Source organism: Centropristis striata, chromosome 12, assembly GCF_030273125.1.
Source record: "Centropristis striata isolate RG_2023a ecotype Rhode Island chromosome 12, C.striata_1.0, whole genome shotgun sequence".
NCBI lineage: Eukaryota > Metazoa > Chordata > Actinopteri > Perciformes > Serranidae > Centropristis > Centropristis striata.
In genome coordinates this window covers 21,860,204-21,887,465 of record NC_081528.1, presented here as the reverse complement: position 1 = coordinate 21,887,465, position 27,262 = coordinate 21,860,204, and the positions used below count along the sequence as shown (strand labels likewise).

The window sequence follows — 27,262 nt, the reverse complement described above, 5'->3', positions numbered from 1 at the left end:
AGTATGTGTTCTGCTGGTAAATTCGGCATTAGTAGCAGGAGATTTCAGGCTTGGTCAGCTATGAAAGCACAACTACGTGACGAGAGTGCTGCCGCTGCCCACAGATAGCTAGCCCTTATCCACTAATTAAAACCCTCTATCACTGCATGTCTCACTTGGCAATCTCTCCATCCTTCAATTCTTCCCATTTTCACTGTGAAATCTCTCCATCTCTCATTATCTATCCATCACTCTCTTTATCCTCATTCTTCATTCATCCCTCCCTCCCTCTTCTGTTTCTCTCTCTCTCTCTCTCTCCGCATCCCAGTGGGCGTTGTACTGTTTTGTTGTGTTTCGGGTGGTTTAGGTATAACAGGGTCCTGTGGGTCCTTCGGGGCCTCTCGTCTAAGGTATCCCTGTCATATGCCTGAGGAGCTATGGCGGAGCTAACGAATAGAACAGATAGCTTTTTAAGCCGTATCCTCTCCATCTATTCACACACATATAAGCACACATCCTCATTCGGAGAGAAGCATCTCTCTCTGGCAGCTCACTGTTTACTCCCGCAGGACCTGTAGCCTGGATCTGCATTTGCAGCTACAGACTGCGCCTCCATTCCTTCTGATGATTAAGCCGTCATAATGGTAGACAAAATGCAAACCTGCAGCACAACAACGGGATTGTCATGACTTCACTTCGGAGCATCTGCAGCGATGACAGTTTACGCTTTAGCATGAATATATTTCTCATCGTCATTCCCGTGGCTTGCGAGGGCCTGTTTAGTGAGCGGGATTAGCTCGCCTGTGTGCAAACAAGCTTCTTAGAAATGTGTAAAGGCCAGAGCTAACAAAGATAGGAGCGTCCTACTCACTGGGGGTCTCCAGGCTGTTATGAAAATAAGACCTTCTCTGCATGGCAGAAATGTATTTGTAATCCTGGAACTATACTGTATCAATAATCGTAGGAGTTAATATTGTTGGATGGCACTCTGCTCTCCCCATCCTCCTTGTTTATTTACCAATGTGAAACTCAATTTCTCTGCCGCTGCCTGGCCCCAATCCACTTTCTCTGCCTCTCTCTATTTTCCATTTTGCATGCTCTCCCCTCCTGCTCGTCATGATTTCAGCACATTCATTTGAGATTGGAAAGTGTAAATCGGTTTTGACTTGTCCTCACGGTCCTTGCCTTTACACATGACCATCTCCGCTGTGCCGTTTGTGTTGTTGTTGTTGTTGTTGTCGGACATCTTAGGGACCCCGCCCCTCCGGAGATGACTTGGAGCGTAAATCCTGTTTAAAAGCAACTGTGCATGTGAGCTTCTATCACTTCTCTAAGCAGATTTGCAAAAAAAAAAAAGAAAAAAAAGAAAAGCCCACTGGTCTATAGTTGCTCTGTTTGAGCAAATGGATGGATAGCAGAGGATCAAGTGGGTGAAGAGTCCCATTAGATATTATTGCAACCGTGTTGCCATGGATTATCACTCCCATGTGGTCGTATGCGTGCATGAGTGTGTGAAAGAAAATGTGATAAAAGAGTGAAAGAAGAGGGCTGGCAGGGGAGGAGGGGGTGACAACGTAATGCGATGCATGTGTTTCACTCAGTCTTGTCACTTTGTATTAATTTTAAACCGAGCACTGAATAGTCCATTACACACTGATGAATTATAGATTAGAATTAAATTAGAAAAAAACACACACAATAACATATACATACATTGTCACTGCATACAACGACTCAGTGTTAATCCTCCTGTGGTGCAAACAAACTCACATGACATGCATTTAAAATATAAAAGCTGTAAATAACAGGTTTTTTTTATTTTGCTTGCTGTACTTAGTGAAAGTAGATAAAATAAATAAATATTCCACTGAATACACACACTGTACTGTATTGTGATTAATGCAGTAAGTTCAAATGCATAAATCATTGAAGTCTATGAATTTTACATACTTTAGTCTTGCATGGAGATGATTAAGATCACTTGTTAGTCTCTTGCAGTACGGTGATGCAATCAGTCAAGCACTTAGTCAGCTTGGTTCAGGGATCCCTCAGTGTCCCGTGTGGTCCCTTGCTCTACGCGTACATAAAAAAATGATGAAAGGGATGATACAAAACTTGTAGTGAAGGGTTTGAAGTGTCCAGTATTAAAAATTAACTGTAGTATGATGCTAATAATTCCGACATCATCAGGCTTTCCCAGGGCCACCCTTGTATGTGCTTTCTATGATTAGTAACCTGAGACCACGGCGCCCGTTTCGCTCCATGGTGGTTATTCCTCGATTGAAATATCTAGGCTAGTGTTGTGCTCAGGTGGCGCATGCTGCCTTGTCCTACAGAACGCCCATGTGTCTTGTTTGAAGTGAGCTTGGCTCTAGGAAACAACCTCCAGGTTTTGACATCAAAACCAAGAATCAAACCCCCTAATGGGCACCCCACTGTGGGCTAGAATTAGCGAGAATAACCCCCGCCAGCAGGCTTACTTCTCTAAATGCAGGGGCCTCGGAGGACGAGGTGGAGGCTGGAAAGCGTGTAAGGTAGGGAAAGGATGAGAGAGAAGGAAGAGGGTGGACTGGTACAAGAACCAGGGATGGTGAAAGAGGAGTGAAAGAGAGGAACCAGGAGAGTTGGTGTTTTTTTCTTTTTAAAGGAATTTTTTTCACATAGCACACGTCAATATACAAGCAGGACTACATGCACTAAGCAAAGTGTTCACTAGACGGTGCATGTGCACACACGATGTGGGAGCAAGATGGAGCGCCCGTGTGCAGGATTGCATGCTTTTATTCTTGCGTGTAAGTGTGTGACAGACATAAAACGGGACAGAGAGCCTCTGTAGAGACAGACAGCAGTCAGTGCCTGCAGCAAGCTCAGAGCTCACAGGGTAATGTATACTCGTTTCTCGCCGTACCAGAGAGAAGGTGACACCAGTCAATCCCATTCTGACAGGGCAGCTGAGATAATAGCCGGCTTTGATTCCTTGCAATAACTCCTGCCAATCACAATGAAAGGCATCGTGATTGCAGGGAACCACAAGAGTGTGTATGTGTGTGAGACGTAGGAGCTTACAGTAGGCTACAGTACTGCTCAGGTAATTGGATGCAAAATGCGTTTTAAAGGCATTGTTCTGCTTTCTGCTATCATTACAGAGGAAACACAAGAGATGGATGGAAGGAGAGATGAGTGCAGAGCTTTTACAGATCATCTGCGCTACGATGATGTCTGCAGGGGGCGAGGGGGTGTGTGTCTGTGTGTGTGGGATGAACGTGCGAAGCGCTTGGCCCATTTTTTGACTGTTTGCTGTCAAGGGTCGGCGTGTGGTCTGTGCACATGCAAACTGAGCCGCGCGTGCGCATGCACATGCACATGGGGAATGAGGAGGGTGAGAGCGGGGCCAGGGGAAGGAGTCTTTCAGGTGGAATAAAAGCATTACTGCAGTGGTAGAAAGGTCAGCTGTAAACTTGTATCAGACTAGTGGTGATCACCCTGTGCTGCAGATCTCTGAGGTATTGAGCAGGCACGCTCTAATGGCTTTGATATATGGACTACAGGACTCCCTGAAGAGGTCAATACCATAGCACTTTGTCTCTATGAGCAATGACCCTCTCAAGCTCCATTTAGAAGCTTTATATCTGCAGGAAATAGGCTGGAAAGGCCTCAGGCAGGGCACGGTGAAAGAGAACTAATATGAATGAAGTATTTTCTAATCACTTCTTCTGTGCTCTAATCGTTGTCCCAATCAATCATTAGTTATGGCCGTATAAGCATATTGTGCCAGACGTTATCAGAAATAGATTTTGATGTGGTTGAGAGAAGAACAAGAGAATCTGAGCTGAATAGAGACGATTTATCATTACAGAGCTTGAAAGGGCAATGACACTGTAAAGACTGGTGTCTAATGGTATCTCATCCTGACTTTGGAATCTGGTGAGTCACAGTGTTTAATGAGAGTGACAGACGCGGGGCCGGGCTACAAATTTGTTGATTTATCCGCAACTTGTCAACGCTTGTCTGTAAAAGAGAGATAAAGCCCTACAGTAGCTGCAGAAAACAGAAACCACATCTGACAGAACAGAGAGCCGTTCTTGATTTTGGCCAATTTCTCTTCAAACACATCCGGACATAATGGCCACCATCGCAGTCCCTTCTGAGCGTATTGATTTGGAACTAACCTTTGGTGTGAGATATGAAAGAAGCCAAATGCTGTTTATGAATGTCCGCTGTAATTGGAATGAGCAGATGTTGCAATATTGTTCCACTGTGTTCAATAACAGTCTTCGTGTGCTATTTTTCTCCCCTCTCTCCCCTATTTCTGTTCATTTTCCTCCACCGGCCCATCCTTCTTACTCCCCGCTGTCCTTTCCTGCCTCCTTCACTATACCTTTCCCCCTCCTCCTCCATCTTTCTCACCTCCAGACTCTGTGCTTTGTGCCGTGGCTGTGCTGAGTGACTAAGTGGAGCCCCTACAAGCCATGGAGGAGATGGACAGTAAACCCTACCAGCCGTTGTCGAAGGGGCGCCATGAGATGGAGATGTCCTACACCAGTTCGTCTGACGAGAGCGAGGACGGCCGTGCCCACCACCGCTCCTACACCTCACGTGAAACCCTGCCCGACTACACACATGAGCTACGCCTCACCCTCGGATCACACCGGGAAAGGCAGAGCAACTACAGCCAACCCCAACCAGGTACCAAGCTCAAGGCCAAATGTGTTTACCTGAAATTATATATACTCCATATGCCTGCAGATGGATACTGACACACATGTGGTAGACACACTCAATGACGCACACACTGAGGTCTTTAAAAGGGCCTATGTGAATTACCTATTACAGTCCACAATGAGCCAGTAGGACAGTCGGAGGCAGCCAATTACCTCTTCTCCACGGAGGTGATATTTCTCTCCCACAGCTAAACTAGGTCAACTCCAAACCTCTCTGGCCTCACCTGGGGTGGAACACCACCCTTCATTACACACACACTCCCAGACTCAGACATGTGCGGACATAGGCACACATGTAGGAACACATTGACACATACACACCGAAAAATTCTTCCCTGCCGGTGACAGGAGGAGAAATGGGCCAGCTCGTGCTGTGATGGATGGCCTTTATGCAGGTCATGTGTGGTGTTAAGAGAGAAGCCGCACCTCATCAGGACAACGCCGCTGTGCAGGGTTCATAGTGATCAATAGATACTCTTCCCACTGCCCCAACCTCCTTCTACTCAGCAAGACCTACCCACCATGCTAACAAGCAAGCAACATTAGCCATTCACAACAGTTACAACTCCTGACAAGCGAGCCGCTCCGGGGATTTCGTGGTTTGAATGCCACCATCTATGGATTTTGTTGTATTGTTCACTATGCAGCCACCCCGTTGATGACCATTAGTCATCATCTTGCACAGCATTGCGGTGTCAAAGAGCACTTGCCTTTTTCAACAGTTACGGTTTTTCTGTTTCCATAACAAACAACATCCCCTGCCATCAGTGTCATATGGTAAGGTGCAAAAGACCCCCCAAAGCAGACTTCGAAATGTCAATGGCAGCCGGTTCTGCGAAGCACATCTGTTCATCTTTCGGCAACCGAGTTATATATAGCATATCCTACCTAAGTAACCAACTGTTAAGGGGGGACATTGCCTCCAGTGACGTTTTTAATGGATTACGGTGTTCCTGACAAAGATCAGCCAATTTGTTTCTCCTCTAATTCCCCACCCCGTGTTCTTCATATTTTCCTTCATCTTTTAAACCGTCACATCGTGCCCTCTCCTCCCTTCCTTTCCTTCCTCCTCTTCTTCCAGCTGTTCATTTTCCCTAATAATACACATTTCACTCTGTCTATTTAATCCCACATCACCTCCTCGCTCTTATGGCCCCTGTCTTAACCCAAGGTCCCTATTAGAAAGATACTATTGATAGATGGCTCAGATATGCGATATAGATCCACAACTGCATCATCATTCGTCAGCACATAAGACAGCCAACCACAATAATTAGTTCTTGTTTGCCTATTAATCAACTCAAATTGATCCATTGCAAATGTTTAAATTATTTAGACTCACAAGAAGCTGGTCATTTTAGTGTTCGATATAGTTTTTTTTAGATTGCATAAATCTTGGTTGTTGATTTGGACCTGATGTAGTAGGGACAGAATAAATAAAAACATGCACCATTTTGAATTCTACAGCATTTATATCAGTGTAGAAAATAACACTTTGCGATACAAATTGATAATTTTATTATTATTATTTTAGATTATCTATGTATTCTATTATTCTATTTATCTTTTATTCTATTATTCTATTTATCTGTTATTTATCTGTTAGCACTTATTATTACACTACTCACTATAGCTTTTATATAATCTCGATCTATATTTATATTTTTCATCATATTCATATTTATCAAACTACTACTATTTATATTCATACATTCTCTTTCTGTTTTTGCTGCTGTGACAAGGGAAGTTCCCTGTTGTGGGATCAATAAAAGTCTAATCTAATTTAATCTAACCTATTTATGTTATATAAATGATTGGCAGAATTTAAAAAAGAGCACAGTCCTCTACTGGCTTATTAGCTTATCTGTTTAGGAGAATGTTAGCTGTAAATTCAGATTTAATGTGTTTATGATGTGTCAAATTATAATTTTTACTGTGAAATATATAGAAGAAGCTAAAGTTTTTATTGTTGTTTTAACCTAGAATCGTGCCAGTTCTTCCTCTCAGGCTGCATATGGTTCCAACTAAGAAATAAAACTTAAGGCAAATCATTTTACATAAAACTTATTGCTGATGAAGCTGATGTGCCCTTATGCAATATTTTTCACAACGCGCCTTCATTATCTTCTCTGACCCCATACTGATCCCCTCATTACATTATCAAAAACTGCATATGCTGAAGTTTTTTCATCTTAATGTCCCCTCCACTGTACCACACAAAGGGACGGCCTTGACCCCACACAACACACACCCATTCATCCCATTTTTAACTGGCCCCAAAACATTTGACACACAGTTTCTAGGCCCGTGTATGTTTGGGACGACAGGGCCAGCAGTCGCCCACTTTGCTGGCTTGATAATCAAGCTTTGATGAAGTCCCTCACAGTGGAAATTCTACCTCTGGGTAATGCTGCACTACATCCAGAACAGTGACATTATAACCCAGACAGTTTTGGCAGCTATTCTGATTTTTGCTTATGACAAGTAGTTACAACATTGAGTAAAAGTAGTGTTAAATATATAAATAGTCAGTTTTTCTCTGAAGTGAGTCAGGAGCAGTTGACTGTAATGGCAGGAAATTATTCAAAAAAATGATTTTCCCTCTAATCACCTGCTAAAATGTCTTGTATTATGAATTTCTTTCAAGAGGAAATGGTGAGATGACTTTTTTTAGTTTACAGTCAATCCATGTTTCTTGCTGGGGGGAAATGGCCTATTTGCTCCTGAATTGCCCTCTTGCAGCCAATTTGAGCTAAACAGTAGTGTGTAGTGGTGACCAATCTTGTGCCGGTTTAATTCCAGCAGAACAGTGTGTGAGCCACAGTTGGTCTTGACCCCATCAAACAGGCACAGCAGGACATATAGCTGGTCAATGGAGTGGTCAACAGGACTGCGGCTCTTATTGAAACACTGTGGTTCGTGTTCAAAGGACCCGACCTAAAACACATATTAGCTGCACTAAGTGGGAAGGAGAGGAAGTCTTTCTTTCCTGAGTTCTCGGTGGAGTCTATATGCTACCAGGCTGCAGAAATATCTGTATAGATTTCAATTTTGCCTTTTTAAATTCCATCAGTTCCATCATTTCCCCTTATACATTCTAAACAGAACACTGAGGTGGTGAGGAAGAAAATTTACTCAACTGCCTCTGCGCTCAATTGAATTGAATTGAATTGAAGTGTAACCAGAGGACTAACACAGTATATCTGATGTTCTCAGATAACAGGTTGATGCCTGGGATTGGAGGGCGTTCTAATACCTGAAAGCATATGAGGCTCAATTTTTCCCTCAGTCTGAGTCAATATTAATAAGGTTTGATCTTTATCTGATCTCTTCACCCCACCAAGGAGAATATAGATGAGATCAGTGCTCTGTTTGAGCAGCAGTTCAATACATCTCAAGCTCGATAACACACATCAGTCCGCCTGAACAGGATATAGCTTCACTGCAAATGGTTAAGAAAAATCGAGGGTGGCATTTTGATTTGGACTGGCTGCTGCAAAAAACTTGTAATAAATGCTTGCTCAAATAACAGCCTGTCTCTTGACATAATTTGGGAGGTGTTCAGTGTTTGGCTTGTAAATGCCTGCCTCTAACAAACACCTGGTCAGCTTAGTTGCTGAAGCAAATAAAACACATGCCGGTATTAAAGGGCTTCAGAGTTCTGTATGATCTCAATCTGTGTCCCTCCTCCTCCTCCTCCTCCTCCCCCTGCTTTTTAAGATTTAGATTTAGACTTCTGCAAGGCTGGACAGATGCGGAGCCCCGACTACCACATCCACCCACAGCAGCAACAGCAGCAGCAGCACCAGGAGGAGGAGGAGGAGGCCTTGTGCTCCGGACCGGCGGCTCACGTCCACAGCCGCTACTCCCTGGGCGTTGGCTCAGATGTGGACACGGAGCCGGAGGTGGACCCCTCTCCTGCTCACGGCCTGCAGCACATGTGGATGCGCGGCCTGAAGTCCGAGCAGAGCTCCTGCCTGACAAGCCGCGCCAACTCCGCCCTGTCTCTCACTGACACTGAGCATGACAGGAAGTCCGAGCCTGACAATGGTGAGTGAAAAATTTCTCCTCAAACTCCACAAGAGGATTGCCCATCATTATGCAAAATGCCCTGGGGGAGATTAAAGCTGAGCAGATAATGTAGTGCACCTTTGATGATTAATTTCTGTGCATGTAAGTTGCATGCAGCATGAGCGGAGGTCAGGCCACTTGACTGCATTTTGGTTACATCCGTACAGCCTCATTAATAAACGAAGTAATTTCTCACCAAGTAGGAAAAACAACATATAAAAACATATTATAACTCTTTTCAAAGTTTAAGTTACAGCCTCAGGCAATTACGTGATTGAAACTCTCAGTTTTTGAACTAATGCTAATGCTTAAGTTCCTCTCTCTTTGAAAGCTCTTTGATGTGGCTAAATGCAGAAATGTGCTATTGGTTATTTAGTCTCTGAAGTGAGCTCGTATTGGAGGTGAACCTGGGGTTGACAGGGGATGGAGCCTGAGGACAGTCCGGTGATGAACATCCACATCATATGGCTTGGGAAAGGATTGAATATCCATTGAGAGCTGAGGCAGATTTTGGTTTAAGGCTTGGAGGAAAAGGAATTGTAAAAGGTCGGGCATCTACAGTACCTGACTGGCTGCCTGAGGGCAGCTGACAACCGCCTCTGTGGGAAGACTATAGCCTGGAAGGAAGGAGAAGTTGAGAGGCAGGGGGGTGAAGACATGGGGCCAACTAGAGAAGAGTCTGGGATGGTGCCAGCTATCTGTCTTGCACTGCTGGGCTTGGCTTGGCTCCCTGCAGATGGAGAGTTAGTTAGAGGTGCACACAAACAAAGACAGAGCTCTCCAACCCATCCCCAAGGGCACTGTCTGTTTATGTGCCGCAAAAAAGGTGGAACGCATTCAGCGACTGAGAAAGGGAAGGGTGATAGAGAAAGACAGAGAGGGGAAAAAAAGAGAATTAGAGAGGGGGAGAATAGGAGACAGGGAGAGCAAAAAATGCTAATGAGAGAATAGAAATGGTAATGTAATGGTATAATTAGAATGAGAATAAAAGGGAATGAGTGGTTGAGGGTAAAACAGGTGAAGGAGAAGCTGGTTTTTGAGAGCGTTAGACAAAGATGGTGGAAGAGGGAGAGGGCTGAGACGAGAAGGATCAGCGAGCCACAGGGAATCAGAGAGTTTAGGATGTGCTTGTTTATGTTTGGGATGCACCCAGGGGTGCTGTTTAATGGCAGGCGGATTGGACATGGAGTCAGCCTCGTGCAAAATCACAAGATGGAAGAGGAGAGAGTGAGAGTGAGAGAGTGGGAGTGCTTGCAGCATTACACAGTAATCAATTTGTGATGGCTGTGTGCATATGGACCAAAGTTATTACCATTTGAGATGAGGGACTCCATCTTTATCCAGGGTCAGAATGAAAGCTGCAACAAGGGGGGGAGAGGCAGATGGGCATGCGGCAGAGGAAACAGAAGCAAATGAGGACGGATGAAGTCATAGAAGTGAGAGGAGAGGATTTAAATGTTCAAAGCATTTGGCTTTGCTGCTACAATGCACCAGGAAAGCTGGTTTATGTGTGGATTTCATATGTCATATGAGGGGCTGAACAGTATGTCCTATAGCACTCCAAACCTTGACACAATCTCTCTCAAGAACATGTTCTTCCTTCGCTCAAGCTTTGCCCCTCTCTCTCTCTCGATATTTTTTTTTCCTCTTGCATTTGTATCTTTACTTGGCAACCTTTTTTTTCCCTCTCCACCACTAACACCCCATTTATAGTCATCCTTTCCCTGTCCATCTCCCTCTGACACGTGGCCAGGTGTGTCCATGCGTGGCATCCTCTAATAGGAAATGCATTATGGATGTCACATTTCTCTCCATCAGCACAACAAAGTCTCACACGCCCCTCTGTTCCCAGTGATAATGAAAGTTAGAGCCACTCGCAAAAAGATGTTGGCGTAAAGGGGGCTGAAATCAAAAAAAGCTAACGTCCCTGCCAAAATGAAAGTGCATTTTAAGTCGGCCCGACCTTGCACTCCCTTTGTCTTCAGAGCTCGCCCCCTCCCAAACCCATTAATGATGTCAGCTTCAAACTGGCAGGAATCCTTTTGTTCCTGGTCTGATTGAAGCTGACAAGTCAATTTAGTCAGTGTGTGTGTGTGTATGTGTGTGTTTGCGTGTGGCTTGTGTGCATGAGTGTGAGAAAAATAGCAAGAGGGAGTGAAAGATTAAGAAAGAGTAAAGGTAAGAGATTCAGTTTGTGTCTGAAGCTGCATTTATACAGATATCTGTCTCTACCTGCTTTCATTTATGTGTGTGTGTGTTTGATGGGTTGGTGGGGGGCGGTGGATGGGGGGTACATGTCCAACTGTGACACCTCCCTTGAGGAAGGCTGAAGGCGTTTTGGAGCACCAGTCAGACCTGCTGACAAACTCCGGAAAACATCAACACCCCAAATTGACGACAGTACACCACTAGAACAGGGGAGATTGGCAGAAGAAAGACAAAGTGTAGTTCAGCTAGAGTTTACAGTCGACACACAGACACAATATGGCCAGAAGTATGTGGACAATCATATGCCTCATAGTTACAAACTGTTGACACAAAGTTGGAAGCACATTTTTATTTTATCTTGTAGCACTGACATCTGATGTTGGCAGACAAAAGGAGCGACATTGTATATGTGGATATTAGGGATGGGAATAATTAATCCATGATCAATTATTGGTGGTCTTTATTTATTTTATTTTTTTATTAATCTCTGACTGCGTATCAGTACTCAGTACTGTAAAGCTACAGTTTGCAAACTGAAAGTTGCCATTACAATTATAAAACACAGAGAAATACAAGAGTAATAATTTGAGCAAAACTAGCTTAGTGTATCAAACCTTGCTACCATCAATTACTAGGTTTAATTAAAACTGATGTAAACACAAAGCACATTTAAATATGCAAGACTACTGTGAAAACTAACTGCATGCCTCTTCGGGGGCTAAAACATAAAACACCAAACTCCTTGACGTTATCTTTACAGTATCATATCTCACTTTTTAGTTTTACGATCGATAGGAAGTCTCTTTTCTGTCCTTTCAAAATAAAAACGTCCATTATCAAAAAGGTTTTTGCATAGTCCTGTAAATATCTCTTTTATTTTGCCCATGTATGCATGTTGTTATACATACAGAAGTATGTATTAAAACATATTGATTAATCGATTAATTTATCGTTCACGTTATAGATGCTCGAGTTGGCAAGTTCCTTCCAAATGGCCATCCCTAGTGGATATTAGTGGATATACCCACAAGCTTCTAACGTTGCAATGCTAAATATTGATGGAATAGTTTGACATTTTAACAAATGCACATTCATTTATTCTAGAATTAGATGGGAAGATCGATACCAACCTCTTTTCTGTCCGTTACGTACGGAGCTAAAGCTAGGAGGTCGTTAGCTTATTAGCACAAAGACTAGACTAGAACTAGTGAGAAACTTACTGGCCTCTCTAGTTAGTTGTGTCTAGTTTGTTTAATCTGCACAAATTTGAAACACAGAGATGACAATTCATGGTTTTAGTAGGATCTACGTGGTGTTATAATTATCCCTTTAATTATCTATCTATAATTAGCTAATTGTCTGGTGAGCTAGCTGTGACAACAAGACTTTAAGAAGTCACCACACCTATTTTTTACATTACCATTTGTGTATGACTTTAAAAAAAATGTTTTGTTCAAATTGTGAGCTTTGCAGGTGTTAGTATCCATATTATTGAACTACAGAGAGAGGCTAGCTGTTCCCCCTGCTAGCAGTTCTTGAGCTAAAGAAGGCTAATTACCTCCTGGCCCTCACTAATTATTTATCATACAGATATTAACGCTTTTGGCTGGAGGCTAACACAATTAAATTATCATCCTACCACTATACCACACCAAATTCCATTCTCGAATTTAACACTTCACATGTCCCTTTTAAAGCCTGTTACTGTTATTCCGTTCTTCCAAATCAGTGGTGAAGACCACAGGAGCAAGTGCCAGGAGTCTCAAGTTTTCATTAAAAAAACATAATTTTGACTGTGTTAACTGCAAACTAAATTAATCAGAGCAGACAAAGCCAAAGTTATTCTATGACCAGTTGCTGACAAGCCATGTCACGTTTAAAAGGGTTTTGTTTTAGTCTGACACAGTGCTCATAATATGAACCGGGACCACATTATATCACTTTCAGTAACATTTACAGAGAACAATGAGGGCAAAATGGCATCACTGATCTGTTTTAACCAAATATTATCTAGTCGAGGTCAGCTGAAAACACAAAAACATTGAATCTGTGAGCATGTTAGCATGTCATTAACTACCAAACCTGTTTTTCAACAGATATCTTTACAACAAAGTTGCATATTAAAGCTGATGAAAACAAACCAAACAGGATTCCCTCAGTAGGCAAGCAAGAGACAAGAGCGGAGCGCTGGATCCCTGTTGGAAAGGGCTGATTAGAGAAATGTGGCATGAATCATCTGTTAAATTGATGCCTTAACTCGTACATGGGGCTCACATTGATGTGTTGCTGCAGAATAATTACAGGAGAAACAATGGTTGATGTTATTTTCTGCATTAAAAAAAAAAAAAAAAACCTGGCGAGGGTTTCTGCACAATTACGGGAGAAACACTGGACATGAGAGCAGTATTGATTAACTCTCACAAAGAAAAGCAAATAATGGTAATGCAAAAATATCAAACTATTCCTATAATCAAATACTTCATTTGCAGTGGCATTGATTGAATTGCAAAATTGAGTGGTGAAATAAATGCAGAGAGAAAAGGAAGAGAGAGAGCAGATAGATTCAGTGTCAGTCTTCGGAATTACTGCAGTGTGGAATAATTTTAAAAAACTACATTAGCTTTATTATCTGGGTTACAACACTGTCCTATAATGAGATGCTAATTAATTACCCACTTTTTCATTAGTTTAATCAGTTGCAGATTTACTCTAGGCTTTTGTCTATCTTTTTAGCTTATCATTTTTTCCTCTTCTACTTTTGGGATTGACACATTGGCATGTAGCAGACAGCCTCCTGGTTTTACACGTCTGCACTTTTTATACATCGTCCTCCGAGCTCAAAGGGTTCTAAGGCAACTGCAAACAGCAGTCCAATGAAAGGCTCTATCACTCATTATGGTAGATAACTTTCTGTGCTAAAATGCAAATATCTGTGTAATTACCACAGCCTGAGTAAGCACTTGATTCTGATTGGCCGCAGGACGTCCATTATTTTTTAAAAACTTGACAACTCCCTTATAACTGTCTGATCACAGTGCTAAATTAATACACTAGAAAGGTTTGAGTGTTCCATTTCCGCCATACACTGCAGATAATGGTTGGAAGAAAATGGGTTTTCAAATTGCTTCAAACATTTATAGTTCCCAAGTTAGCAATCAAGCCTTTTGAAAGTAGTAGTGCCGAAAAACATTGTTCTGTATGGATGTATTCCCCTTGCATCAAGACATGTTATCTGTTGATGTGACCGGGTATTGACACTGTGTTATTGCTAGATACAAACATAACAGGTTGTGGTGGCATAAAACAGCATTAAAATATAATAAATAGAAACACATAAAACTGTGCATTAGTATTCAGTTATTATTTGGTATTATCTTGTCTGTTTTGCAGGCTGATACTAAATGAATATTTCAAAGCAGGATGTTACTAAATGAATATTAAAACTCCACGATGTGATCTAACACTCGATGGAGACAAAGTAATTTGAACAGAAATGCAAGTCCCTTCCTTGTTAATTGTCATCAGACATGAATTTATTTACACTTGACAGCTTGTGCCTCTTGAATTCAATTTGAGCATGCTCATTTCTCAAATGAATTTTATTCCAAATATTAATTTCCCTTTGTTCACGTGTAAAAACATGCATTTTCCAGCAGTGGAATTGTCCAAGATGGATTGCAAACCTGCCAACAACTTGTTAGTTTTCCCATAAAGTTTTTTTTTGCTTCTTCTTCACTATTTCTTTGTAGATTGAAATCATTTGGGATTTGGATTGTTGGTTGGAACCAATTTCACAACATGACAAAAGGCTCTGGGAAATTCTCATATACATTTTTTTTAACAATACAAAATAAAAAAATAAAAATGCTGTACAAGAATGCAGTCCCATTCACAAATCCTCTTTTGTCATGTTTTTCAATTATATTGCACACCTGCTGCTAATTCAAAATGTACTAAAACTGCTAGAGTTAGAGAAAGCTTTCTTTCACATCTATCCTCACTAATTTCCATTTCTTATAATATGCTTGTCTAATGAATGAAGGAAAATCAAAACAAATGTTCTCTGCCTTGAATGAGAGTGTGAAAGTTACTCTGTAAAAGAGCACAGTATGCTGCCAGGTTTATACTTACCAACACTAAATGAGCCATATTGCCCCAAAATAGATTGCTGCCATTAGACCTTCAAATAAAGTCATTTAGAATATTTTTTCCACAGTGTGGCTGTTGTCCTTGCCTCGGAATAAGACAAGCATGAATGTTACCTTAAACATAAATGTTACATGCCGGCTATAAACTAGGTAGTTCGGGGGCCTGGGGGACCGCACAATGTCATAGAGGGCTCTCGTATCTTTTATAAACATGGTCCATTATTTTTATAATGATGTGCCAAACTTTTGCAGTCAAGTTTGGTCAAGCTGTGTTCAAGTAAGTGTTGCAGAAGGTTAGCAAGGGCATCAAGACAAAGGGTGGCAGAGTGGAGTGAAAAAGTGACCTAACGGTTTAATGAGCAAGCACATGGCACAGAGAAAGACAAAGGGAGGCCACAGAGAAGATAGGTTGACAGTGAGCCGAGTAAAGACATCGCACAGGATATGAGAGAGCCATCATGAGAAAATCCTGCCGAGGTTTTAGCCTTTATACTGATTTTAATTTTTACGCTAGCAGTCATTTGATTCGTGTTATAGCCAGTTTGGAATACCATTTAGATGAACTGATGGAATCTGGTGAAATAGCAACAGGTGTTACACAGAATTAGATTTCAGATGGGAATCAGATTTTCAGGATTTCTCGACTTTATGATGCAATTCTGACATTTATTAGGCAATCTGGACTTTTAATTAGATAGTGAGGGGAATTACAAATGTTTCATGTAAGCTCCCTTATCCAAAAGTGTCAGATAAGAGCATTTAAGCAATGTGAATAAAATGGGTTTCATGTGTTTTTCCTCCTTCTGATGTTGGAAGACACAAATCTCCTTTTGGCAGCTCCTCAGCCACGATAACCTCAGAGGATTCTGGAAAACTACAATACCTTCAGAGATAGAGACGTCTGCAGATGTGCCAATACTACCACACATACGGACAGAGACACAAGCTGCATCCCAGTGTCTGCTCTCACTTTCCAGCATGTTTGTGTGTGCGTGTAAGCAGAGGTCTAAGTGGCAACACCAGGCAAACAGCCACGTACTCTAACTTCCCTCTTGCCTTCCCAAGGCCCAAGGGGTTTTGCAGGAATGGATTTGTCTATTAGCTCGTAAAGAACATTGCTCAGTGCCATATCGATCATCTGAGCTGTAACGTTTAGGGTCTTTAAGTTGTAGAGTTGATCTAGTGGTACACGGACTCCCCTGGCTATTTTACCAGAGTGAGAGATGATCAACTTAACCCTGGTGCCGTGCTTGGCCAGAGGAAACGCTATAAACACGTCCGCTGGAGCCAGAAACTGTTTTTATTGAACCGCCCGTTCAGCCGTCCAGGAGAGGCTGAAGAGCTACCATGAATCCACCAGGTGCTCTATTGTAGCAGCAGCACAATTGTGTGGTTTTCCTCTCTTTAATAGCAGTCTCATCACATAGTTAGCCATGCATGCTTGTGTTCATGACAAGCTGTCAGACTGTTGGACCCCACCCTGTTGTCCTAATGATAGACCTTTACAGCTCACTGATCCAAAGGAAGACCTACTGGACTGTACAACTGTTTGATGGAGGGGGTTATGAGTGCGTGTTTGTGTGTGTGTGTGAGAGAGAGAGAGAGAGAGAGAGAAATAAAGAGAGGGAGACAGAGCTAATTTTCTGTTCTGTCTCTCTGTGAATGCTTACACCCATCCTCCATCCTCATCTCGCTGCCATGGCAACAGTCATCAAATCAGAACATCAACCGAGGCTTTCATCTCACGTTGTCCACCGACTGCCTACAGGCTGTCTGTATACATAAACTGTGTGATGGAAACATCACAGAGTCCAACTGCTACTTGCCATTTTAATAAGCGGCCACGTCCCGCACAACTCCACGATCACCTACACAGCAGAGGAGGTGAGAGGCAAGCAGATTTTTTTTAATAAACAGTCCAATAAGCTGGCTTAAAACTGTTTTTAGCTCCCAGCGCTGTTGGAGTATTAAAATGAGAGGAGGGCATGGTGAGTGGCACATGAATAAGCTCACAGCAGAAAGGAACAATAGCCCTGAGAGTGTACCGAGAGATTAGTGCAAATCAGAGTGTTCTGCGCTGGGGGAGAGAGGCTGAGAGGGGGCGGAGGACACAAAGGTGCCTGTACTGTATGGACACACACACACTCAGATGCCCACACATGCTCGTGCTGTTTTGTTGTGTGTGTGAGGGGTCAGTGGGGTATATTATTTCGGAGGAGTGGTGAAAAACAATGCAGCCACAACACAGCTGGACTGACAAGAAAATGGTTGCAATGGCATGGAGGGGAGCAGAATATTTATTTTTTTCCTAATAGAAATTTTTCTTTTTTGGTCTACCTGAGGTAAAGGCAGAGAGAAAAGACGCCGGCTTCTATGAATGGGCACCTAGAAAGCCTAATTGAACAATGATGGAGAAAGAAAAAGAAAAGTAAGCAAATCAGGACCTTTCTGTCCTGCACAATACCCTCCTCTGTGTGGATGAATGGGACCTGTCGCGGAGCAGGCGTCTGCTCAGTAAAAAGCTCGTCTGAATGGCGAACCTACAGGTTCATTGTTATTCTGATAATCAGAATTGTCATCTAAGCCAGCATAGGGATTTGAATGCATTTGCCAAGAGGATGTCAGTGATCGTAATGGCAGTGTAGTGGTTTCCCCCCGCCATTAACAGTCGCTGCCATTTTAGTTTAACTGCTTGTAGTAATAGCTGCTCCTCTGACGCAGACGTCGTGATACTGCCAGGGATACTTCTGCCACGGTTGCATCGGTGCCAGTGTTAAAGGCTGCCTTCACAGTCATGGTGCCAGTAGTAAAGGCTGTTGTTACATGGCACAGTGCCCTGAGCCTGTCAGACCTCCAGGGTGTGTACACCACCTGTCATTATCAGCTCTCAGCCCTGGCAGCCACGGACAGCTAATGGTCCACTGGGTCTCACCCAACAATCTGCTGACCAGTATGAGAGCTGCTGGTTGGACGGCTGGACACCTGTGCAAACACATGTGTGCACATACACACACATGAACACACAGAACAAGTGTTCGGTCATGTACAGACTTCTGCACAGTACACGCTGTCCTCAACTTTAAAAAGGGTACTTTTTTAAAGGCCAACTCCATTGCATTTTTCTTTCTTTTTTTATCCAGTTTTTAAAAAATGGAAATCAAAAATGGAAATGAACAGTTTTACCAGCACATTGGTAACCACAGTAACACACAAAACACATACAAACAAACCAAACAAGCTGTTAGGCCAGCAATTCCTGGTGAGGTTAAATACCTTTTTTTGTCAATGAAGTCTGGTGGCTTTGAAGAGATCATAAAAGCTTCAGTTTCCTGTTTTCAGAGCTGTCTAACAGCAAGGTAAAATTAACAACAACATATTCTAGGTGAATATCTACAGTCATGGAGAAAAATAATAGACCACCCTTGTTTTCTCTAATATCTTGTTTATTTTAATGCCTGGTACAACTAAAGGTACATTTGTTTGGACAAATAAAGTGAAAGAAGTCACTTAAATTAAGCTCTCAAAAGAGCTTAATTTAAGAGCTGGTTCCATGGTTTTGTTGATAATGATTTTGGTTGGAAAACCATGGAAAATGGCTAAATATCAGCTCTTAAATTAAGCTCTTATGAACTTTATTTGTTATTATCATTTTATTTGTCCAAACAAATGTACCTTTATTTGTACCAGGCATTAAAATGAACAAAAAATTGAAAAAAACAATGGTGGGTTTTTTTCCATGACAGTAATGATGGTGTACACACAGTATATATATATATATATATATATATATATATATATATATATATATATATATATATATATATATAAAATGTATCTATTTTTAATATATATATTTTTTTATTTTGTATTTATCTATTAATTTTTTGCTGCAACCATTATCCACAGCAATAATTACACTTTGCAAAGCACAGCAGTTGTTGGCCCACCAATGCCCAAATCTATTAGATAGTTTGTGTTCACTGCAGTCCGTTGTTTAGCCTTCCTGCTGGTTCTCTGATTCTCCAAACAAGGAACGTATCGACCACCATTGGTCAGTCACTGTGTGTATGGATAAGGATAAACGTGAAGCAATGTCAACATTCAGCAACCTGTCTCACATGATGTGGGATTTTTAAAAGGGCTTGGGAAAGTAGCATTTTTAATGTTAAAACATACAAACTTGTGAATTATAAGAATATAAGAAACAGTAAAGGGAAGCTACAGAATTATATAAAAACCTAGAAAAACAAACAATGGACCCGGTCTTTGCCTGAGGCATGGGTTGAAGAATAATGACAACCCCAATTCCAAAAAAGTTGTGAAAAACACAATAAAAGCCAGTGGTGGAAAGTAACTAAGTACATTTACTCAAGTACTGTACTTAAGTACAATTTTGTGGTACTTGTACTTTACTTGAGTATTTCCATTTTATGTGATGTTTTACCTCTACTACATTTTTAGGCAAATATTGTACTTTTTATTCCACTACATTTAGCTGACAGCATTAATTACTTTTCAGGTCCAGATTCAACATAAAATATATGATCAATTTAAAGTGATTAGCCTTTTTTAAAACATATAAATCTAAAACAGTATATTAAGTAATTCAATTAGCCCTTTCTTCACAAAATTAAAGTGCTGCTTACATAAATACATCAATACAAATGATGTGATCATATATTAGAATATATAAAACAATCTGAGTGGTTCCATTCAGCATATCGAGTACTTTTAGTTTTGATGCTTTAAGTACATTTTGATGCTGATACTTTTGTACTTTTACTTCAGTAAGTTTTGAATGCAGGACTTTTACTTGTAGTGGAGTAATTTCACGCTGTGGTATTAGGACTTTTACTTAAGTAAGGGATCGGAATACGTCTTCCACCACTGATAAAAATTGAATGCAATGATTTGCTAACCCTTTGGGACCTACATCTAACTGAACACAGTACAATGACAAGATATCTAATGCTCCAGCTGAGAAACTTTTGTTTTTTTGTAAATAGATACACTCACTGTGAATTTGAAGCATTCTGTTTTCATTTACGCTTTTCACAGCACGCCAACTTTTTGGGGAATTGGGGTTTGAAAAAAAGTGGTGATATATGAGCCTATTTCACTCATTCACTTTACTCTGGGATGGACTTCTGCTCACTCGAGAATTGTCTGTATGATTTATAGGATTGGATTGCAACCTTTGTCACAGGCAGCTTTTAATTGAAAAAGCCACAACAGGACTTTGGAAAGCCATTAATTGTTACGGTTAATTAAGGTAAACATTAAATGAAGAGAGTTTTAATTGGTTTCTCTTGATGAGGGTAGGGATCTGGGGTGACCAGAATCTGCATATGTAAATAACTAAAAACTCCTCCAGGCCTTGGCTTTCCTCTTTCTGCCTCCAAGCCATCTCTCTCTCTTTTTCTCTGTTTCTGTTTATTTTCCTCTGTTTCTGTCACTGTCTCTCTTTCTCTCTTTTCTTTCCTCTGCACACAACCGTACATGCATGCAAACCAACACACACACACACACACACACACACACACACACACACACACACACCACAGATCCACACACCTCGTCCCCAGCCAAGCTGTCGGCAATACAAATGGGGTGCTTTTGTCAAGTGACATTGATGTGATGTATGTACATGCTAAATGCTAAACCGACGCTCTCTGAAGAGATACATTTGTTAAGATGAGACATGACAGATTGGCATAAGACATCACCTTCATATTTACAATATGTGGAATTATCCCAAGGCCCTAAACATTCAAGCAGGCTGCGTTTATTTATAGCATTTTATTTTTGAAGGCGGATGCTGGATGCTGATATGTGTGCCCACTGGTGCTCATCATAGCATGTTTGATTGACCATTTTCCCCTTGCACTAAAGATTCATTTATATGCTGTCACACTGTCGAAGGGATTGCAATGTGTACATATGGAAAATATCACAAATTTGTCAAATAGCATAGTTTTTTTCTTCTTTTTTCCCCCCATGTCCTCTGAACAGCTGCCACCTGTGCCAGAGGAGAGGGCGTTAATAGCGCACCCAAACATTTGCTGGATAGATCACCCTAACACCAGATAGATAATCACGCTGTTAAATAAATAGCTTCTTAAAATGCTTCCGAATGCCGCTAAAAGCATGAGTATTTTTATGGGTGACTTGGGAAAAGAGAGTGGTGGTGTCAAGGGGAGGGAGGGGGTGGTACTAAATTTGCATTGCAGTGTCTGAAAGCGTGTGTTCATGTGTGTGTGTGTGTGTGTGTGTGGATGAGGCGAGCAGACAATTGGACGGCTGCGCGGTCACCCGGTCACCCTGCTGCAGTAGAAAAGCTTCTCATGGCCAATGCAGGGCTCTTGCCAGTGTTTCACAAAAACTGAATGCGTAGCGCTGTCCAAACAGATGCTCAATGCCATTTCCAGATACTGTTTATGGGCGTGCATATGTGGTGAGTGTGTGTGTCGGTGGATGTGCGCAGCGTACTTGTGTGCATCCATGTGCTTCCAAGTGAGCGTGCACATTGTATTCGTGTCTGTGTGTGAGTGGGTTTTGTTCCAAACAGATGTTTTTTTTTCCAATGTGTGTGTACTAGCTGAATCAGATCAACACCAGCCGGTGCAGTGAGTCTGGCCAAGGTGGATAATATTCAGTGCACACTGTGGCCAATACAACACACACACACACACACACACACACACACACACAGTACTGAAGAGGCTAGGTAGAGTGCAGAAAGAGCACATGCTGGCAAACCTTTACATTAAACATCGCTTTTTAAGCTGACTCCATGGAATAAACGCAAACAGCAGATTACCTCAACATGAATCATCATGATTGCAAGTTGGCTAAAGTGTTAAGAAGGAAATGCAAGATAGAAAAGAAAAGGGACCTAAAGAGCATAATCAAATTCAACTAAATGTGGAGGTGGTGGAAGTGTTTGTGAGGTATGTTATGAATGAGTGGACTTAATATCACTCAAGGGGGGGCCGTGTTTATGTACTGTAGCTTTTGTAATGGCCTTCTTTTAATGTGCACTTAAAGTAATGCTGCACCTTTGCTCCAAAAGAAAAAACATCCAACCCCATCCCCCTCTTAGTGCAACCAGCAAGCTTTTTTATTCTTGCATGAAGCATAATATTTTAATAATGAGAAAAACCGTGGCACTTTTGAAAATGGTTGATTTCAGGCTTTGATAGATAACAGCAGGCTTCTCATTGTTAACTGGATGAAACAATATCTGTTGCAGGCAAATTTTATCAAGAGCAGCTAGCTAGCTAATTATGCTAATGCTCCCTGAGTTGGTTGAAAATGCTGCAATGACTGACTTTTTAGTGCTTCTAACTGACATATTTTGCATCAAGAACCCTTAACTATACACTGTTGATGGCTGTGTAATATTGTGGTAAAAGACTGGTGAAGTTACATGTCCCAGGCAGGAAGTTAGCATCCTTAACAGTTCATAATCACTGTAGAAGAAAGATTTAAAAAATATATAAAGAAGCACTTTTGTACTTGTATTGCAGAGACAGTCTTAATGGGGATAATTGAGTGTAAACTTCCCCATATGAAGGTCAGTGCCCGGTTGCATAAACTACTTTGAGTTTCAAAGTTAAGCTCATCCCTTGTGCAAAATATTCCCCTAAGCTAAGGAGTTCATTTTAGTGCATAAAGCCTCTTAGGTTGTCTCCTTGCCTAAGTGTTTAGACTAGGACTTTCACAGTAGTTTAACACAGCACATGCACATTCAGTTACCATAGTTACGCTTCACTTATATCTACAATCCTTAATTTTACTTGACAGCTATCCCAGTCCTAACAAATATGTACATGTAGAAGATCTAGCAGAGGGTAGCCTAACTGACAAAATCAAGAATTCTTGCTGTGGAATAAACCAATGATAAATTAATGACGAAATATGAAAATAATGAGTAAAATGGTGGAGCGTAGAGCAATGCATACTTGGGAATACTTAAGTAGCGAGCTTAGGGCAAACACTTAGAGATCAAAGGGTTTTCCCAACATCCAAAGAAAACCCTTATGGTGATTTTGTACAACTATTTTTTTTTTTCTAAGGTATCCTTCGATGAACCCTTAAGGGTAACCTTAGCCCAAGTGTTTTCATGCAGCAGGACTGAGCTTTCTAACATTAGCCTAAAATCAAATATCATGCTTAATGTAAGTTCAAAAATAAGTTCGCTCATAAGCAGTGGTGGAAAGTTACTCAAATACTGTACCTAAGTACAATTATCAGGTTCTTGTACTTTACTTGAGTATTTCCATTTTATGTAACTTTATACTTCTACTTCACTACATTTTGAGGCAAATATTGTACTTTTTACTCCACTACATTTAGCTGACAGCTTTAGTTACTTTTCAGGTTGAGATTAAACATTAAAAAACTTGATCAATTAAAAGTGATGAGACATTTTTTTTAAAGACATAACATAACAGTGTATTAAGCAGTTAAAATAAGCCCTAGCTGTCTTTACAAAATTAAAGCGCTCACATTAATGCATCAGTACAAATAATCTAATAATATATTTGAATATATAAAACTATCTGAGTGGATCATTCTGCATAAAGAGTACTTTGACTTTTGATACTTTAAGTACATTTTGATGCTGATACTTTTGTACTGTAGTGAAGTAATTTCAGAGTGTGGTATTAGTGCTTTTACTGAATTAAGGGATCTGAATACTTTTTCCACCACTGGTTATAACAGGCTCCTTGTCTTCTGTTACGTCTACTGTAGTTAGCAAGCTAGCCAGACATGCTAGCATTTTAACTTACATTAAAGCAGAATGCAGTATAAGACATTCCTTTCACTTCTGCCGTTGTGTTTTTGGTTTGGAAGGCTGAAAAAAGCACCATGCAAATACTAATGATCACTCCATGCCTGATGAGCCTAGTTACAGTTGCTAAACATTGATGGGCAATTGCTGTCCGAGGCAGGGGTTAGGCCAGTGGTCAGTTTTTTTATTTCATTAGGTAATTTTGAATAAAAATAATAAGCAGCATACATGATGAAGCATGAAGGTGAGCAAGACCGGCTGACACTTAAAGCCGATCGCCCTTTTGTCCGTCTGGAACCTCGGGGTGTATTATAATCTGTTCAAGGAACTACAGATCTGTAGTTTTTAGACCAAGTGGATATGCTCCAGTTCTTAAGGTCTCCCTCCCTCCCCAGAGGAACTGGTGTTATATTCATGGTACATTCATCTATTGTTTTTCTATCTGTGGTGGAATAAAGGGAATGACTGCAGCCCTGTCTGGCCGGGGAAGATCCCTGTACGATTTGGGAACGAGCTGAAATGAGTGTAGCCTGCGAGATGTGTTGAGCGATGATCACCTCGGGGAAGCATGAGCTGTTCCCTCCGTAGCTGCAGAGCGGGAGGCAGATAATGGGGTATGCGGCTGGCAATAGGTGGATGCGGTTCTTCTTTCTAGTCTTTTTGGGTCAGTACCAGAGATGGGTCAGTTCACAGACAGAGCGGCGGAAACAGAGGGAGGAAGAATGAATGAGAGTAATATCTCATATGTCTGTCCTTGCCCTCGGTTGCCCTCAGTCAAATCCTCACCATTATGCTTTCATGCCTGATTTATGTGATGTGGATGATGTAGCAGTATCTTTTCTTTCTGCTTTACAAGACAGGAAACAGAGGGGTTGCAACAACTATAAACCAGCTTCAGAGCTGTATTTCAACCGGTACAACACAAAGTGAGCCAAATAGCAACTAAATATAAATCTTCTTGGTTTGGACTAACTACATCTTCTTGTCCTCATAGCCCAGGGCACTTCTTTTTTCCCTGTGCTGAGATCTTGAGTAGGCAGGGCTTATGCAAGAGCTATTTACATTTGGACCGTCTTAGCTGAATGGATTTCCCCTGATATCTCAGTCAGGGGGAGGTAAAGGAGAAGCAAAGGGGGGCCGGCGGGTGAGAAGTGCGATTTATCAAATGTATATCTGCAGTTGTGTGCTACATTAGTGGAATGAATGCGGGGTGATGCATGATTGCTGGTAATGTTTGGCCAGAGGCAGAGAAGGAGAACGAGGAGAGAGAGAATCTATAGATTAATAGATTAATGTACTCAGGACCGATGTACGGCCATGAGAGGACACACTGTGTGGGAAGGTTTATCACAGACGGAGGTTATGATTACGTGCATGTAACACGGGTTATAATTGCTGTTGAAATAAACACGGCTGGTCGGTGTTGCTGCAATCATCGGTTAATACTTTAATGAAGACATGATGGCTCAGGGATCAAAACCTCTCCAGCTGAGATTGCTGCTCCAGCTAATTTTACTTATACAAGCACAGAGCGGCTTCACACACCAGCACGTTGAGCTGAAATGTGTCTTTTGTGAAGCAGATTGTACACTGCAATTTTGAAGCTTGTTTTTTTGTTTTTTTTACAGATATTTACTGGATGCAGCCCGGCTTGTTAAGTGAATGTCAGGGAGTTGGAGTTATACTTTAAATGTATTTCTTTACAAAGGTTGACATCAGGTATCATCCCTGCACATAGCTTTTGTTCATTTGTCAAGGCTCTTTTTCCTCCGTCCCTCCATTTCTCAACACCTCCCGGTATCATCAGCCAGACTCTAACCACCCGCGGTGAATGTGAATTAACAGACGGCATGCTGCTCGCAGCACCTTGCTTGCCACTGAAACAGATTCATCACAAAGACCTAGATACCGCCTTCTCTCACCAATACACACACACATTTTCACCCTAGAATAGCACCCCACATATCATACATCCATGATATCATACTCTTCACACTTACACACAGTACTTTGTGATCCACAGAACAATAACATCAGCAACAGATTCCTCCTCTCTCTAGGATGCTACAAGGCTTTTTAGGCTTCCGTGTTTGTGAGTTAGCTGCAATATTTCTCTCCATTCTTCTGTCTACTGAAAGCCCCTGGTCTGTACTTAAAATATATCCCTGTTCACAGCTTCTCAATTGCCACATTTATATATGAGTGGGAGATGCTAGAAAATCAATGTCCATCGGAAGTTGAAAGGAAGAGTGAGGCAGGTTTGCCCACAGGTCAGAGGTGCATTGTGGGATATTGACTAGTCCCCGGTGCTGCAGTAGGCGCGCTGAGAAAACACATCTACACGAATATTATTGACAAAGGCGGTACAACCCTGCACCTCAGTAAAGTGGACAGATACTTTATTATCCTCAGAGAGGAAATTCGTTTTCACAGTCAATACTTGAAACCACTGAACACGCTCAGGTGGAGGTTTACAGGAGGGGCTCATGTTTGTATCGAAAATAACATTTATTTTACAGGTGTAGCATAATGGGCCCTCATGGGACTTTTTGATCCAACGTTAAGAAAAAGTTGAAAATGTTGTCACAATTGAGCCTAAATGAAAGATACAGCAGCAATCTACCATCATGCAGCAGGTAGGGTTGGGTATTGATGTGGGGACTCTAGCGATCCTGGTACCAATTCAAATGCAAATGGGACCCGTCCCTAGCTGCAGGTAGAGTGGAGATCTTAATTATTACCCATTAATGTTCTACACTGCAAGTATTAGTTATCTAATGCTAAAATCAACATTATTGTAGTACTGTTGCTGTCTGCTGGATTAAAACAGATACCTAATATGCTATTGCTGACCTCCTTTGAACACACAATATATATTTAGACTTTTATTGCGACGCCTACAGAAATCAAGTCAGTCAGTTAATGAGCATTAACTGCTCATTCTTAACACTATGAAAAGTAATGCACTATAACTCGTGAGCCAGGATGCGCAGTCTATTATGACCCATGTTGACATTTGTTGGCCTCTAGTGGCCGCAGTAATCAAGACGAGAGGAAGTGAGGCGAAGTAGTATTAGGAGTGAGAAAGTCTGCATAGGGATGGGGTCAGGGTAGATACAGTCATGGAAAAAATGATTAGACCACCCTTGTTTTCTTCAGTTTCTTGTTCATTTTAATGCCTGGTACAACTAAAGGTACATTTGTTTGGACAAATATAATGATAACAACAAAATTAGCTCATAAGAGTTTAATTTAAGAGCTGATATCTAGATATCTAGATGATATCATTTTTCATGGTTTTCTGAATAGAAATGTTCTTTTTTACCAAGAAAACCATG

The 27,262-nt window shown here is 41.4% G+C and overlaps 1 protein-coding gene across 1 annotated transcript in view; it reads left to right on the top strand.

Annotated features, from left to right (window-relative positions):
• tenm1 (teneurin transmembrane protein 1) overlaps positions 1-27,262 on the top strand; it is a 202,630-nt gene that overhangs the window by 15,549 nt on the left and 159,819 nt on the right. The window contains exons 2-3 of the mRNA XM_059345783.1: positions 4,393-4,665; positions 8,421-8,750. Coding sequence (XP_059201766.1) covers positions 4,449-4,665; positions 8,421-8,750 — 547 coding nt within the window. The 5' untranslated portion in view covers positions 4,393-4,448. The remainder of the gene's footprint in view (positions 1-4,392; positions 4,666-8,420; positions 8,751-27,262) is intronic.